Genomic DNA, 15,384 nt, shown 5'->3' on the forward strand with positions numbered 1-15,384 from the left:
ATTACTCAAAGTCCTGTGATCACTTTTTCTTTTTATTATGGTAAAAACATACATGACAAAACATATACCAATTCGAGAATTTCTAAACGTATAATTCAGTGACACTGATTAGATTTTCCAGGTTGTGCAACCATCCTTGCCACCTGTGATCTCTTTGAACAGGATTTTGGTTTCTTAAACAGTTATTTACTGTCCAGTTTTGCCCAACACATTTCATCACACAGCTGTTTTCTGTGTTATAATGGTTCTTCTACATAAACAGAGAAGCCCGAATACCAGGAAGGGAATTGTGCCAGAGGCTCTCTTTCTTGCAGGAATACTTTTTGAAAATCAGATTATAAAAACAATAGCTAAATGAACGTCTGCTTTGTACTCTACATTCATACTTCAGGTAATCTCCCAGTGACTCTACCATTTTTCCCATTATTCTTTGTACAGCTGAATAGACTGATTCCAAGAGAGGTTAAATAATTTGTCCAGAGTCACGTAGCTAGTGAAGTGATATGAGCTGGATGTGAACAAGTTCACTCCCCAGAATTTGAGTTGTTGGCCACTGCACTAAAACGCTTCACTCGCCCCAGGATAAGAGCACTTACACACAAAATTGTGCATGTAATTTCATTTGTAGTTTTATAGACCACCCTACTGAGGCGTTAAGAACCCTTTAACTAGTGTTAGTGTGACTGTACATGTGTATCTATATGTGTGTATGTGCACGTATGTAAATGTGTGAATGAACAATTTCACCAAGTTAAAACTATCTTTTCACAGTTCAAAATATATGCATTTCTTCTAACTCATTATACTCATATACATATTTTAAATACAATAATAGAGGTTCTGCTTTTGGTATGGCTGAGCAGCTATTTTTGGACCAACCTTCCTGCAGTTAACTATAAGCCCTGGAAAAAATATAAAAAACCAACTAACTGAATACACTGGAGAGCTATCAGAAGCAGTCAGGATACTTGAGGGAGTTGACATTTGGAAGAAGGAACAGCACCAGGCAAGATCCCACCTTTTACAGAACACCATGCCAGGCAAAAAAAAAAAAAAAAAAAAGGACTTAAGGGATTATACAAAGGCTTAGCTATTTGTAACTGAAGTACCAAAAGGATAGGAGAGAAAAAACTGGGTAGGATAAATATCTAAAGAAATAATGGCTGAAATTTCCCAAAATTTGATTCATGGCATAAATTTAGAGATCAAAGAAGCTCAGCAAACCTCACGCAGGACTAAGACACAGAAAAACGTACCTAAGCACACCTGAAAACAGCGAAAGAAAAAAGACATGTTCTACAAAGGGAACAAAAATTTGAATTACCACTGACTTGTCATCAGAGACAATGGAGGCCAGAAGACAGTGAAACAAGATCTTGAAAGTGATGAAAAGAAAAAGAATTTGTCACGAGCAAAACTGTGCTATAAAAAATGCTAAGGGAAGCTCGGGCTGAATGGAAACGTTATCAGATAGAAACTCAGATCTTCATGAAGGAATGAAGAGCGTCAGAAACGGTAAATTTGTAGGTAAATATAGAAGATTTTGTCATAGTTATCTAGTGCTGCTATAACAAAAATACAAGTGGGTGGCTTTAACAAACAGAAATTTATTTTCTTAGTTTAGAAGGCAAAGTCCAAATTCAGGGGACTGGCTCTAGGGGAAGGCTTTCTCTCCCTGTCGCCAGGTCCTTGTTCCTTGGTGATCTTCATGTGGCATGGCACCTATCTTCTCCCATCTCTGCTTCCTCCCTTGCTTAATTTCTTCTATATCTCCAAATAGATTGACTTCAGACTCACCCTAACTGATACTGCCTCATTAACTTAACACAGAAACCCATTCCCAGATGGGATTATAACCACAGGTCCAGAAGTTAGGATGTGTAACACATATTTATGGAGGACACAATTCAACCCATAACAGATTTATTTTTCCCTCTTAATTTCTTTAAAATACATATGTTTATAAGTCAAAGTAAAAATCATAACCTATTATGGGGCTTATAACGTATATAGATTTAATATACATGACCAACAGAGCATAAAAGACAGGATGGTAAATGGACCTACCATATTTTTATGCAACTAACACACACCTTCTAAGTCTGTTTGCCAATTGCTCCCTCCCACCTTGAGGTATGTTTGCAAGCACACTATGCTAATTTTTTTAAACAGCAACATGTAAAAAAAAATTGGTACGGTGATGCTAACGAAAATACCTCACGGGAGGGAGTGGTTATTTCCATAAAAATAGGGTATACAGTTGCAAGATTTCTACATTTTATGTGAAGTGGTACAACATTAACTCTAGGCAGACTGAAAAATTAAGAATGTATATTGTAATCCCGAGAATATTCACTAAAAAATTAGGCAAAGAACTAAAAAGCTGATAAATTAAGATGCAATTCTAAAATAATTAACTAATCCAAACAGAAAAGCAGTAAAGGGGCAGATCTAAAGCTGTCTCCATAATTACATTTATGTTAATAGATGAAATATTAATTAAAAGGTACAGATTGTCAGGAAAGATAAAAATACAAGACCCAAGTATATGCTGTTTACAAGAGACCCACTTCAAATATAAAGTCACGTAAGTAGAAAGCAAATGAACAGAAAGAAGTATATAATGGAAACAGTAAGCACAAGAAGGCTAGAGTGGCTATATAACAAAAAGTAGGCTTTGAGCTAAAAAGTATTATCACAGATAAAGAGGGACATTTCATAATAAAAAGGTCAAGTCATTAGGAGGACATAATATAACCTAATAACAGAGCTTAAAAACATGAAGCAAAAACTGAGAGAATTAGAGAAGTGGACGATTCCATGATCATAACTGAAGATTTTAATACCCCTCTCTCAGCAACTGACAGAAATAAACAAAAAGCTTAGTGAAGAGAAGACCTGAACAACACTATCAACCACCTGCCCTAACTGACATTAAACACATTCTCCCAAGGACTCAGCATATATACTCCTTCCAAGTGTACGTGGTTCATTCGTCAAGATAAATCATATACTGGGCCATAAAACAAGTCTCAATAAAATTAAAAGGACTGAAATCATCAAGAGAATTTCTGACCTCAATGGAATTAAAGTAGAAACCATTAACAAGACACTTACGAAAAAACAAAACAAAAAATGTGTTAATTTGACAACATACCCCTAGATAACCTATGGGTCAAATAATTCACAAAGGAAATTAGGAAATATTTACAACTGAATAATGAAAAATGCAACATAGTAAAATGTTTTAAGATGCAGCTAAAGCCGTGCTTAACGGGAAGCTTATAGCTTATAAATATTTATATATTAGGAAAAAAAAAAGGTCTGAAATCAATGACCTAAGATTCTACCTTAAACTAAAGAAAAAGAAGAAAGTAGACACAAACTAAGATGATAAAAGCAACTAATGAAACAAAAAATAAACAATTGAAAAAATTAACAAAGCCAAAAAAGCTGATTCTTTCAACAGATCAAAAAAACTGATAAACCCCTAGCTGGACTGATTAGGAAAGAAAGAGAACAGCAATGATCTGTGTCAGAGTGTAAAGGAGTTTATCACTACAGACCCTACAGACATTAAAAGGATAAGGGACTACTGGGAATAACTTTATGTTCATAAATTCGACAACTTAAATGAAACGGATCAATTTCTTAAAAATACAACTTACTTAATGACACAAGAGGAAACCAAAATTATAATTATAAATTATTAGAGAAATTCAATGTTATCAAAAACTTTCCCACACAGAAAACTTCAGACTCAGATGATTTCATAAATTAACTCTATAAATGTAATAATGAAAAAGGACAGTTAAAATTGAGTTATTAAAAAGTTAGCTTTTAATATCAACAGGAATAATGGCCGAGAGTCAATATTATGCAGGTTGTAAGTGCCAGACAGTATAAAAAAATAGGAAATCAATTCTATGAAATTCATTTCTTCTTCCCTTTCAAAGGTTTGGCAAATAAACCTGGGTCTATCTGCTCCCTCGACAGTCCCCTGACAGAGAAGAGCCGTGCTGCTCGTTCCTGCAGAGTGCCCCCACATTTCAGTCCCAGGGCCATCAGTTCGGACTTGAGTTGATCCAAACCCAGCAACTCCAATTGCGCAACAGAGCTGAAGGCTAGTAAATCTATAGTTCCCTGACCAATACCCTGGGGGGGAAAAAAAAAGAAAATAATTAGAACATTATTTCTTCCAATGAATGTTGCTAGGTGCCATCAAGTCAGTTCCAACTCAAAGCGACCCTACATACAACAGAACGAAACACTGCCCAGTTCTGTGCCATCCTCACAACCATTGCTACGTTTGAGCTCATTGTTGTAACCACTGTGTCAATCCATCTTGTAGACTTTAACTGTTACCTACATTATATTTTTTAAGGATTTTTCATATAATTTGCCATATCTTGCTTCTGAATTTTAATAATCAACTGCTACTGCACATGCCTTCTCAACATACGTAATTAATAAACACTAATTTTTCATCTATGTATTTATAAACAAGCAATCAGAACAGTAACAGAACTATAGGATTCCTGAACAAGAGTCTTAACGACTCTTTTTCTTTTCCAGTAAAAATCCCGACACCAAGATATATTCGGCCTACCCCACACTAATGACCACAAAAAAGAGCAAGCATCCTAAAAAGCTTAATTTTAATAAGATCATCATGCCTATGAATCCATTAATTCTATAATCTTAATGCTTTCTATTCTACTCTGATAACTAAGGCTGATTGTCAGAGTTCCCGTTTATATAACCCAATAAATCCAAACGCTGCTCAACAGACTTGCAGCTGTTCTATCCACCAAGTACCTTTACAGACTTTGAGACAAAATTAAATATTTCTAATGATGGCTGCTCTGCAGACAATGAAAATGTTCACATCTAGTGTTTTCAAAAACTATATTCAAAGAAAGGAGCCCTAGTGGCACAGTGGTGAAGTGCTCAGCTGCTAACTGAAAGGTCGGCAGTTCGAACCCAGCAGCTATTCCTTGGGAGAAAGATGTATCAGTCTGCTTCGGTAAGGATTACACCCTTGGAAACCCTATGGGGCAGTTCTTCTCTGTCCTACAGGGTCACTATGAGTTGGAATTGACTCGATGGCAGTGGGTATATTCAAAGAACAAATAAATTTTCTCTCACAGGTCATTTTTAAATATTTAAAAGCTCTAAAGACATTCTTCCTTTCTATTTGCCACTTGTATTTAAAAAAAAAAAAAAAAGAGTCATTTTGTTAGACTTCATTATATTCACGGCCGACTCCTGATGACACCACTTAGGTCTTTGGCGCATTACACGGGGTTTTTATGAATACAGCAACTACTATTACAATACCAAGAATAAAACTTCTATGGCTAAAGGCTGAAATGTTAAAAGGAAAATCAGGTTTAATTCTACTTTTCCTGTATTCATTTTTCCAAGACCTTTGTCAGGGTAAAGCTCCTAATTTATAAGAGTACCATAAAAGTTACATGCTTACGGAGATGGTGTGAGAGAAATACAAGACCCTTTAGTCATCGAAAGTAGGGCAGTCTATCCTTTCTGCTTAGGTGCCGTGGATAGGGGAGGTCATGGTTAAATGATAAGCTTTGTGTTTATCAAAAGAAACCAAGTAGTTCAGGTTTTATCTATTCTAAAAAGCAAACCATGAGCTTAAAAGAGTAAGCATTAACGTTTTTTTGCTGGAAGTCCGTCCGGTGAAGACGAGATATTTGGGGGAATGTAGGGACAATGAAAATGACTTTTTAAAAAGGCTGAGTGTTGTGCTTAAGATGTCATTATACACTAGAAAGGAGCTGCTCGTCTCCTATGGGAACGATTCACAACTGCTGACAATCATGGTTCAAACTACACTGCACATGGGAAGGAAAAACAGAATAACTATAAATTCAGTGACAGAAAAAAATGAGCCAATTCATCACATCTAGAATGCCGTCTACTGCAATACGTCCCCTTATCTTATGTATCATTAAGGAAGAAGAAAACAATGCCAATTAAGCTATAATATGAAATTGATATACATACAATTTCAGAGACGTTAAAATGTGAAAAACATGCTTCTTGGAATTGATGAAATATGGAAACAAGGACACCACCTAGTGGCAAAATGGTATAAATTCTGGGGCTAAAAAAAATAAATAAATCTAAGGATTTTGCCAGGGACAAAGCAAGTTTGCCCATCATCTTCTAAGTATTAAATAACCCTTTCTACTAAACAGCTAACAGGAAAAAGCACATTTTCATTTCACTGATTTATTGTGGAGGTAAAATTGATTTGGCTCTAGACACTGACCCCAAAATTACTTACTTTGTTTCCTGACTGGCTCTCCTCCAGCTTGGCAGCGGGGGTGTTTTCCCCGTTTTGTTCAGGTGCTACCTTGGCAGCTCTTTCCCCATCAGTCATTTCTTTTGTCTCGTCTTCTCTGTTCAGTGCAGCCCCAGCTGCTTCCTTTTCTCTGGCTTCTTTACTCTCTGCCTCCTTGTCGTCCTGGGTCTCCTGGGTTTCTATGGCCATCTTCCTTACTGTCTGCTCCTCGGCCCAGGTCTCTTCTAGCTTAGCATGCCAGTCTTCACGTGTATCTTTACCAGAGCCAATCACCAGGTCCTTCTGTAGTTCTTCTGGTGATCCAGAGTCTGCACTCAATACTTGAGGTCTATGACAACCACTGGGATATTCGGCTGCCATCTCAACACCATTACTGCCATTTTTGGGAGACTGACAGCATGCTCCAGAAGTACTAGGTGCTTGGTCACTGTCATCGTCTGAGCTCTCAGAACTGGAACCCTCTGCACTTGGTAGTCCGTCCATGCCCAACCTAGCAGAGACAAAAAAAAAAGGCTTAATACCATTTATAGCATCTACTTAAAAAAAAAAAGAGTTGCAGTTTATCCAGGGAACACTCTCTGAATAAAAGTATCTGCTAGCTTGACATAGAGCATAAGTTTCAGAAAAAGATATTCTAGAAGTGGAATTAAGAGTAAAAAAAAAAAAAAAAAAAATGCAGTGAGCCAAATCAACCATCCCAAACATCCAAGGAGGACCTCTTTTTTAAAGCTGTGAATCCCTTAAAAAAAACTGATTTTACTTACAGCTTTTTTTTTCCCCCTACACTGCCTTAATTTCAACTGTTGGAAATAAGATAAAATAATAAACAGTTAAAAGAAACTCCCAAGATTTACTCATAATCACCCCAAACTGGAAACTACCTGGATGTCTATCAACTGGAGGAGGGATAAGCAAATTGCGGTCTATCTACACCCTGCAGTAATACTTGCCAGTCAAAGGTATGAACCACTGAGATTCGTAATACCCTGGATAAATCTCAAAAGCATTACGCTAAGAGAAAGAAGCCAGACACGAAAGGCCGTATGACATTCTGGAAAATACTAAACCATGGGAACAAAATCACGTCAGTGATCAGTGATGCTAGGGGTCAGAGGTGGTTTAACTGCAATGGGTACAAGGGACCTTTTCAGGGTGATGGGAATAGTCTGTATCTTGGCTGTGGTGGTAGTGACATGACTGTATATTACATACTTTCAAAACTCAAAGAATTGCTCAACTGAAGAAGATAAATTTTACCATATACCTCAAAAATATCTCAATAAACCTGACTTAAAAAAAAAAAAAATACAGGAAATGCCATTACCTTTTCTCTCAGGAACAGTCCCCATTTCAGAAAGAACAATGAAACTCTATGTTGGACTTACGGAGTTACACGATCTTTGGTCAACAATTATCTTCCTATCTCCAAAGAGGAGGCCGACACGGAAGCAAGCTCCATGGGCATTTGTCACTTTCTAGAACTTGGCTCAACCAAAGTGAGCTGGCAACCAGAGGACCAACTGGGAAGGGCAGGAGAACTACTGGAACATGGGTAAGAAAAAGTGAGTACTGTTGTGGTTTTCATCCTCAAGTGCTAAACAGACTTGAGAACAGAGGAAATAACCAGGTGAACAGAAGGCTGGCAAAGTGAGCCAAGACCTCAACGATGACTGCGGAAAAACCCCAGAGAAAACAGAACAAACAGAAAGAATGGCCCTGGCCTCCACCTGGAATTTTTGAAAGCTAACTCTTTCAACACCAAAAAGTAATTCAAGTATAAAGAATTCATTTTTATGCGATGTCTCACCCTAAGGGGGAAAAATAAGTTCTTTAGATACTATTAATGGCATTTATAGCAAAAGCCATTACTAGTGTGTACAATGTGACAATCACTGAAACCTGAAGACTGCAGCCTCCTGGAAAATTTCTGAGCCCCCATCAAACACTACTTAAAAATGTGTTTGTAACAGACAGACAAGAAGGATACAGATCATATCAGTCATCAAACATCAATTTGGAATGACAATGAAACAAACCCACCAAAAGCATTTTCTTTTTTCGGCGCTGGCTCCTCTGCTCGTCTTTGATTTATTAGGCCGTTTCCTATTCTCACTGACTTCTGCTGATACCATCTTGCTGGAGGCAGCCTGCATACCTAACCAGAAATTTAAACAACTCAGTTTCCACTATAAGGACTAAGTTTAATTTAAGAAACTATAAATAGTCCAGATTACAAAAAAGAGCTGCAAAGGAATAAAACGGCTACAGATTTAAATTTATCAGAATCTTATATGGTTAAAATGAGACTGATCTCAAATGTGCACAGATTTAAAATAATAAGGATTCTGGTTCTGGAATCAAATTTTTAAAGCAAACGATGATAGCACCCACGTCCAACTTGCAACCTTGAGGCTGACAGATTCAGACCGAGCCCTCACCAAACCTAATAATTCATCACCTTGTGCTAGTTATTTGCATATGTTTATCTTTCCTGTTATAAGCTTTTTGATGGAAAAGATTCCTTCTTATTCAATTGTACCCACAAAAGCTCTAGCCTAATGCTTTGGATGCTGAAAATATAAAAGTTAATGAGCATCGGTCCCATTAAAAACCACTAAAAGGTTGACCTAACACCGGAAGCCATCATGCTGAGGTCTGGACACCTCCTGAAGACTTAGCTTATCCCCAGGAAGCACGACAAGCCTTCTTACCTGGGTCCACAGGCCCATGGAATTCCGGGGTTAAGGATGCCAAATGTTCTGGGGGTGTGCGGTTCATTTTTGAGGGGAGAGGCTCACCTGATTCAAAGACCTCAAAGAGGTCTGTGATTCATGAAAGCTTAAGAACTGCTCTCTGTGTGCCGTGTGGAAGGGTCTGGAACATCCAGCTTCAGGGGTGCCTGCTGACCACACTGATGAATGCTCACTCTCACCTTTGAGGACGGAATCCTCCAGACGCTCGGCCATCTCATGGCACTGCTGCTGGTAGTCGGGGCTGGAGAAGCAGTGCTTGGGTTCTGCGAGCTTCCGCTGCAGGCGCTCCAGGCGCTTCTGCTCCTTTTCAGCCTCACGCTCGGCCTGTTGTTTTACCCACTCGGCCATTCTACAGGCGGGGAGGAAGAGGTGTAACTAAATGGATATATTATATACATGGTTTTATATACAGAACGCCTACCCCCAACCAAATCGAGGCACCTTTGCTCGTATTGTGACACTGCCTCAGAAAAGCGTGCCATGCTCACTGGCTACTGTAAGGGACTTACTGAAAACCCAACGGTAATTATTAAATTATGGAAAAGGTTCAATCTAACAGCAATAAATTAGAACATGCACATTTAACATTTCCATTTCAGATATGCATAGCTTGTATATAATCATTATTGACAGGAAAGTATGTTTCTTTTTTCAAAAAAATAAAAAAGGAGAGTATTTTACGCTTTTTCATGATTGACATCTCGCAGTCTCCTGCCACTGAGATCCCGGCAAGCCTCTCGATTGGTTGTCTTCTCAATCTGAGCGCCAAGCGCTCGGAGCATGGACCCAAAACCTGAGCAAATGTATTTGGAGGATACAGGTTGAAACATGTTCAAGGAAAGATAAAAGCTGAATTTATGAAAATAGTATTATATCACAGGGTTAAAGGTAAATTCTTATTTCTTTCTTGCTTTTTTTAAAAGGAGATGGACCTCGAAGTTCTAACCTAGGAAGCAAAGCCAACAGGATCGACAAACTTGATTCAATCTAATGCCTTTTGCCCTTCATTTTATCTTTCTGAAATAGTGTACCTGCACAGAGCTTTACCAGGGCTAGCGATCCCAGGATTCCCGTTAATAACTTGAAAAATGATATGGTGAGATTTTACAATGAGCTAAAAGGAAAGGCAATTTCAAGCTGTCACTGGCTGATACGGCATGTTGCATTCTTACTGATCATTTCAAACAGCAGGATGGTTACAGTCTGACACGTCAGCTCTCTGAAAACCCAACCAAATCACTGCAGATCCGGAGAGCGCTTGGGGATGATATGTTAGGGTGTCAGGAGAAATAGAAAGAACTGTTCGTATTCTATGTTCACGCTTTTAGTTCCTTTTCTCTTACTAGATGACTAACACAACCAGGACCTTAATCTACCCCCACCTGTCAACAACTGTATCTCCTAAGGTGACTGTAGAGCTCCTTTGGAACTATAATAACTAAACAAAGTCTTGATAAAAGCTGAGGGAGGTTTAACGGTTTTAAACTCTTCCTTTAGCAAACCAGACAGAATACTGGTCACCTCTCTTCGTTTAAGCTTTCCCAAAGTTTGAGAGCCTGGGCTGCCCAGGAACTATCTGACTGGAAAGGGTAGAAATTGTATCAGACAGTATTTCTTCGCCCCAAATAAAAGGGGAAATATTCAATATAAGGTGAGTAAATAAAGGATTTCACAGGGCGAAACAAGGCTGGCATACTACAGAGACAGGGAATTTGCTAATTTAATAACTCCGGCTAGAGTTCACAGACATGTTACAACTAGGCAGTCAGCATTCATTCCTACCTCCTTTTCCACCACGGAGCCTGGGCTCCAGGCTATAAATGGCTCCATGCTGCACGGCGTCACTGGTGCTAACGAGGGCTCCGTTGCATTTCACAAAGAAGTATTCCACCGGCACATCCTGGGGACAAGTTTGATTTTTTTAACACTTTTAATGAGACAATACAAGTTTCTTGTAGGAAAGGACCTAGTTTATCTTTTTATTATCACCAGTTATAAGCAGATAATATGTACTTAATCAGTATTTGTTGCACTGAAAATAAAAACTGCTAAAAGAAAAGTCATTTCATATGAAGGGTTCTGGGAACAATTTTTTCCTAATATTATCTAATCAGGACAAACCGAAGAACCTTCAGTTCTTTTGGGTGAAAGTAAAAACTGCTTCCTTCTTCTTCTCTAGTAGGAAATCTCAGTTGAGGTTGAAAATTGTACAGGGCTCAGATCCACAAACTCTGGGGGTCCCATTTTCTCCGACTTTTTCAAACAGGTAAAATCAAGTTGTACATCAAGAGTGGTCCTCAAGTTTAAAGCTGACAATATACATCCTGACACGTGTAGGTAGAGGATAAGAATGGGGGGAAGGGAGGAGACAAGGGCAGGGTTTTTAACACACCTATATAAACCCTATAGGGTCACTATGAGTCGGAATCAACTTGATGGCACTGGTTTTTTTAATATAAACTTTGGAGCCCTGGCGGCACAGTGGCTAAGAGTTTGGCTGCTAACCAAAAGGCTGGCAGTTTGAATCCACCAGCCGCTCCCTGGAAACCCTACGGGGCAGTTCTAGTCTGTCCTATCGGGTCGCTATGAATCAGAATTGACTCAATGGCAACAGAGTTTTATATAAACTTTAATATTTTTAGGACCAGCTGGCAACCAGTGCTTGTCTCTTCTGCTACCTTTCCCATGTTTACAACCAATCACTGCAGAAGCTCAAGAACCCCCAAACCTCCTATGTATAGTATTTCAGAAATTCTCAGATCAAGTGACAAAAAGAAAAAATAAATACCGTAAGTCTTTCTAAACAAGTTTCTGTTGCTGTGAAATAAGTCAACAGGGGAGAATTTTTCAAAGTTACAAGGAACCCAGGAGATATACAATTTGATCTACAAAATCAAGAGCAAAGAGATAGACACACCAACAGGAAAGGAAAAACGCATTATTGGTATCTTCCTGAAGGGAAACTATGAACAATTAGTCCTGAACCACACCACACAACTATTTCAAATGGAAATCATTCACTCATTCACTACACAAATACTAATTAAGTGCCTGCTATTATTGCCAGATACTAGCCAGGATTGCTATAAGTCAGAATCAACTCTACGACAACAGGTTAGGTTAGGTTATGCCAGGTTTAGAAGCCCTGTTGCCACGATGGTTGAATGTTCAACTGCTAACCAAAAGGTTGGCAGTTCAAATCCACCAGCCACTCCTTGGAAACCCTATGGGACAGTTCTACCCTGTTCTATAGGGCTACTATGACTTGGAATTGACTTGATGACCCCAGGTTATGTCAGGTTTAAAGAATCCTGGTGGCACAGTGCTTAAGTGCTTGGCTGCTAAGCAACCTGTTGGCCACTCTGGCAAGAGAAAGATGTGGCAGCCTGCTTCCGTAAAGATTACAGCCTTGGAATCTCTATGGGGCAGTTCTACTCTGTCCTACAGGGTCACTACGAGTCCGAATCAGCTTGATGGCAACAAGCTTTTTTTTTGCTGGCTAGCATTCTTGTGAATTAATAGTCACAAATAAGAAAAAAGAAACCTTAGTGGTGTAGTAGTTAAGAGCTACAGCTGCTAACCAAAAGGTTGGCAGTTCGAATCCACTAGGTACTCCTTGGAAACCCTATGAGGCAGTTCTACTCTATCCTATAGAGTCGATATGAGTTGGGATCAACTTGACGGCAGTGGGTTTGAGTAGGCAAAAAAAAAGGCGGAAAAAAATTTAGAGTCAATTTAACCATTTGTGAATTATAAAGCACTTCGAGCACAAAGTATGATGTGTGTCTCAGCCCAACTGACCTAAGGCCACAAGAGACAAGCGTGTAGTCCACCAAAGTCAAGTTTATTGACTCGCTGCACCAGAGGAATCATGGGGTATCTCACGAACAAAAGAAAAGACAGAGTTATAGGATTTGGGGCAAGAATGGAGTTTAGGTGAAATGTAAATGAAGCAATGTGTTAGGATCAAAATAAAGCAGAGCCATGTGTAAAAGAGGCAACACTGGGTCTAGAGACTGCGAGTGGATCCAGGCTCCTGTCTCCTTGGAAAGTATAGTTATGTGTGGAACAGCTATGTTCAGACATCCCTCATCTGAAGCTCTGCACCTGGGTTCGAAATCACAAGTGCTTCTCTGTATCAAAGTGACTTAGCTTCTCAAAGCAAGAGTAGGATGGCTCATTCTTACTGCAATGATTTGAAATAGCAAAGTTTCTTATAGTCTAGGATTTTAAGTCCAAGGTTTTTCAGCGAGTTAAGAAAGCAGGGGACTCTCAAGGTCATTATGACATTTCACCACTACACTGTGTCCTTGGGAGAAATACTATTTCCTATTAACTAAGCAGCTGGCTTTATCTGTGTCAGCTGTATCAGTCTGATGAACAGCAGGGCAGATTTTTACTTTCCCAGGGGGAGTTAACTCCATCTTGATCATGTGTTAGAAGAGCTTTGTTCTAAAAAGCACAGTGTGTAAAAGCACTGTTTCTTCCAGTATCTCATCAAATGCTCTTTTATAAGCTTTACATTCCTATTCTTATCTGTTTGATCCTGTTTCTAAGATGCCTGACTGAATCCACTCATTTATGTTTCTTGCTTCTTATTTAAAAATTCTTATTACCAACATTTCTCATAACTAAGATACTATTTTTTTGGCCTCACTCTGGATCAACTGTCAGTAAGTTTGAAAACTGCACTCAGGAGAAAAGTTACTTTCAGAGATAGTAAACCCAGACCTTCTTGGAAAATATTTCCTCATTCAGATGGTCAAAAAAGTTCTGCTGACAGTCTTTAGATTGGATTGCAGTGTAGGAAGAAAAATGAGCAAGCTGAAAAACCACATTTGCAAGCACACATTCCTTCTTCATGGAACAAGTCCAAGTCTTTTAAAGATCTGGTTTACACTGTAGTATTAACATTTGTGAAGTTCATAAATAACAAGCAGAGGAAGTAGCCTGGAAAGTCCGGAAGAGGTGCGGTGATATAGAAACAACAGTACTAGATGAAGTACCCTTAAACCCATTGCATCTAGTCCATTCCGACTCACAGCGACCTTACAGGACAGAGAACTGCCCCGGAGGGTTTCCAAGGAACAGCTGGTGGATTCGAACTGCTGACCTTTTGGTTAGCAGCCGAACGCTTAACCACAGCACCATCAAATCTTCACTAGATGAAGTACCAAATTTAAATTAGATTTAAGGAGACTACTGAATTACCGAACAGGGTAAATATCACAAATGGTAAAAGCTTGCTTACTTGAGGATCAAGTAAAACTACACAAGCAACTTTGGAAGTTCTTGATAGGTTTTTAAAAATACGTACGGACAAATGAGATCAAAAGATTAGTGAAAACAAATGACAGGCCCTAAGAATCTATGTCAACAGAACACAAGCGTGAATCCTCGGCCCCGACCACATGAATTCGTTTCCCTCTCTCATCGCTCTTCAGCTGTCCTTCTCTAGGTTGAAGGTAACACAGCTGTGTGATTAGTAGGCAAAACGCACGTCACAGAACCACCTTATGAATGTAGGGCCACGAGTCTTAAAGGTCCTCTGGTACAACTGCCTCATTTACAGCTGAAGAAACTGAGACCCAAAATGCTTGTGCCTGAGGGCTGGACTAAGGGCTGCACCTGTAAGCGGATTTTTCTCTCCTTTTATAGGGAGGCAAAACCACCACCACAAAACAAAAGCAAAGGAAAGCCTCAGTACCAGTTCAAAGCATCTTAAAACTAGGGATCCTCAGACACCGAAAACCCCAGAAAACAGACGCATCCCCGACAGGCCCTCTTCGCACCCAGTCCTGCCTCTCGCCCGCCTCTTTCCCCATCCAGGAGCCGCGATCGTCACCTGATCTTGGCAGTAACGATGGATAAAATCCCATACGGAGCATCGAGCCGAGGCACAGCGCACCGCCTTGCACCCGGAGCCGGGGCCGCGAATCCACACCAGCGCCGCAGACTCCGCCATCTCACCTAGCCCCAGAAACTCCACAGCCCGAGACACCCGGCGCCACCACCAGTCTGGCGCGTTATGATGACGCAGCCCGTCTTCCAGAGCCCCGCCCCTCACGCCTTCCGCTCGTCCCGCCCCTCCCCTGGGGCCAGTCACGTGAGCCGGGCCGCCCGGCCGCGCTGGCGGGGGAGGGGAACAGGAAGGGCCTGGCGGAGGCTGATAAGACAGCAGAGCCGGAGGGCGAGGCGTTGCTAGGAGCAGTTGCTAGGGCGGGGCTCGAGGGACTCGCTATAAAAGTCTGGCCGGGGTTAGGTTTCGTGGCTTCTGGCTGTAAGCGATAAGGCTGTTAA

At 40.0% G+C, this 15,384-nt stretch overlaps 1 protein-coding gene across 1 annotated transcript; it reads right to left on the minus strand.

The window, feature by feature from the left end:
- Positions 1-17: 17 nt before the first annotated feature.
- SDE2 (SDE2 telomere maintenance homolog) lies at positions 18-15,122 on the minus strand. The gene is made up of 7 exons (XM_049868474.1): positions 14,930-15,122; positions 10,867-10,984; positions 9,766-9,877; positions 9,264-9,433; positions 8,372-8,486; positions 6,314-6,821; positions 18-4,155 (listed from the first exon to the last, which is right to left on the minus strand). The coding sequence occupies exons 1-7, from the start codon at positions 15,047-15,049 to the stop codon at positions 3,934-3,936; spliced, it is 1,365 nt and encodes a 454-aa protein (XP_049724431.1). The 5' UTR covers positions 15,050-15,122; the 3' UTR covers positions 18-3,933.
- Positions 15,123-15,384: the final 262 nt, after the last annotated feature.

Source organism: Elephas maximus, chromosome 24, assembly GCF_024166365.1.
Source record: "Elephas maximus indicus isolate mEleMax1 chromosome 24, mEleMax1 primary haplotype, whole genome shotgun sequence".
Lineage (NCBI taxonomy): Eukaryota > Metazoa > Chordata > Mammalia > Proboscidea > Elephantidae > Elephas > Elephas maximus.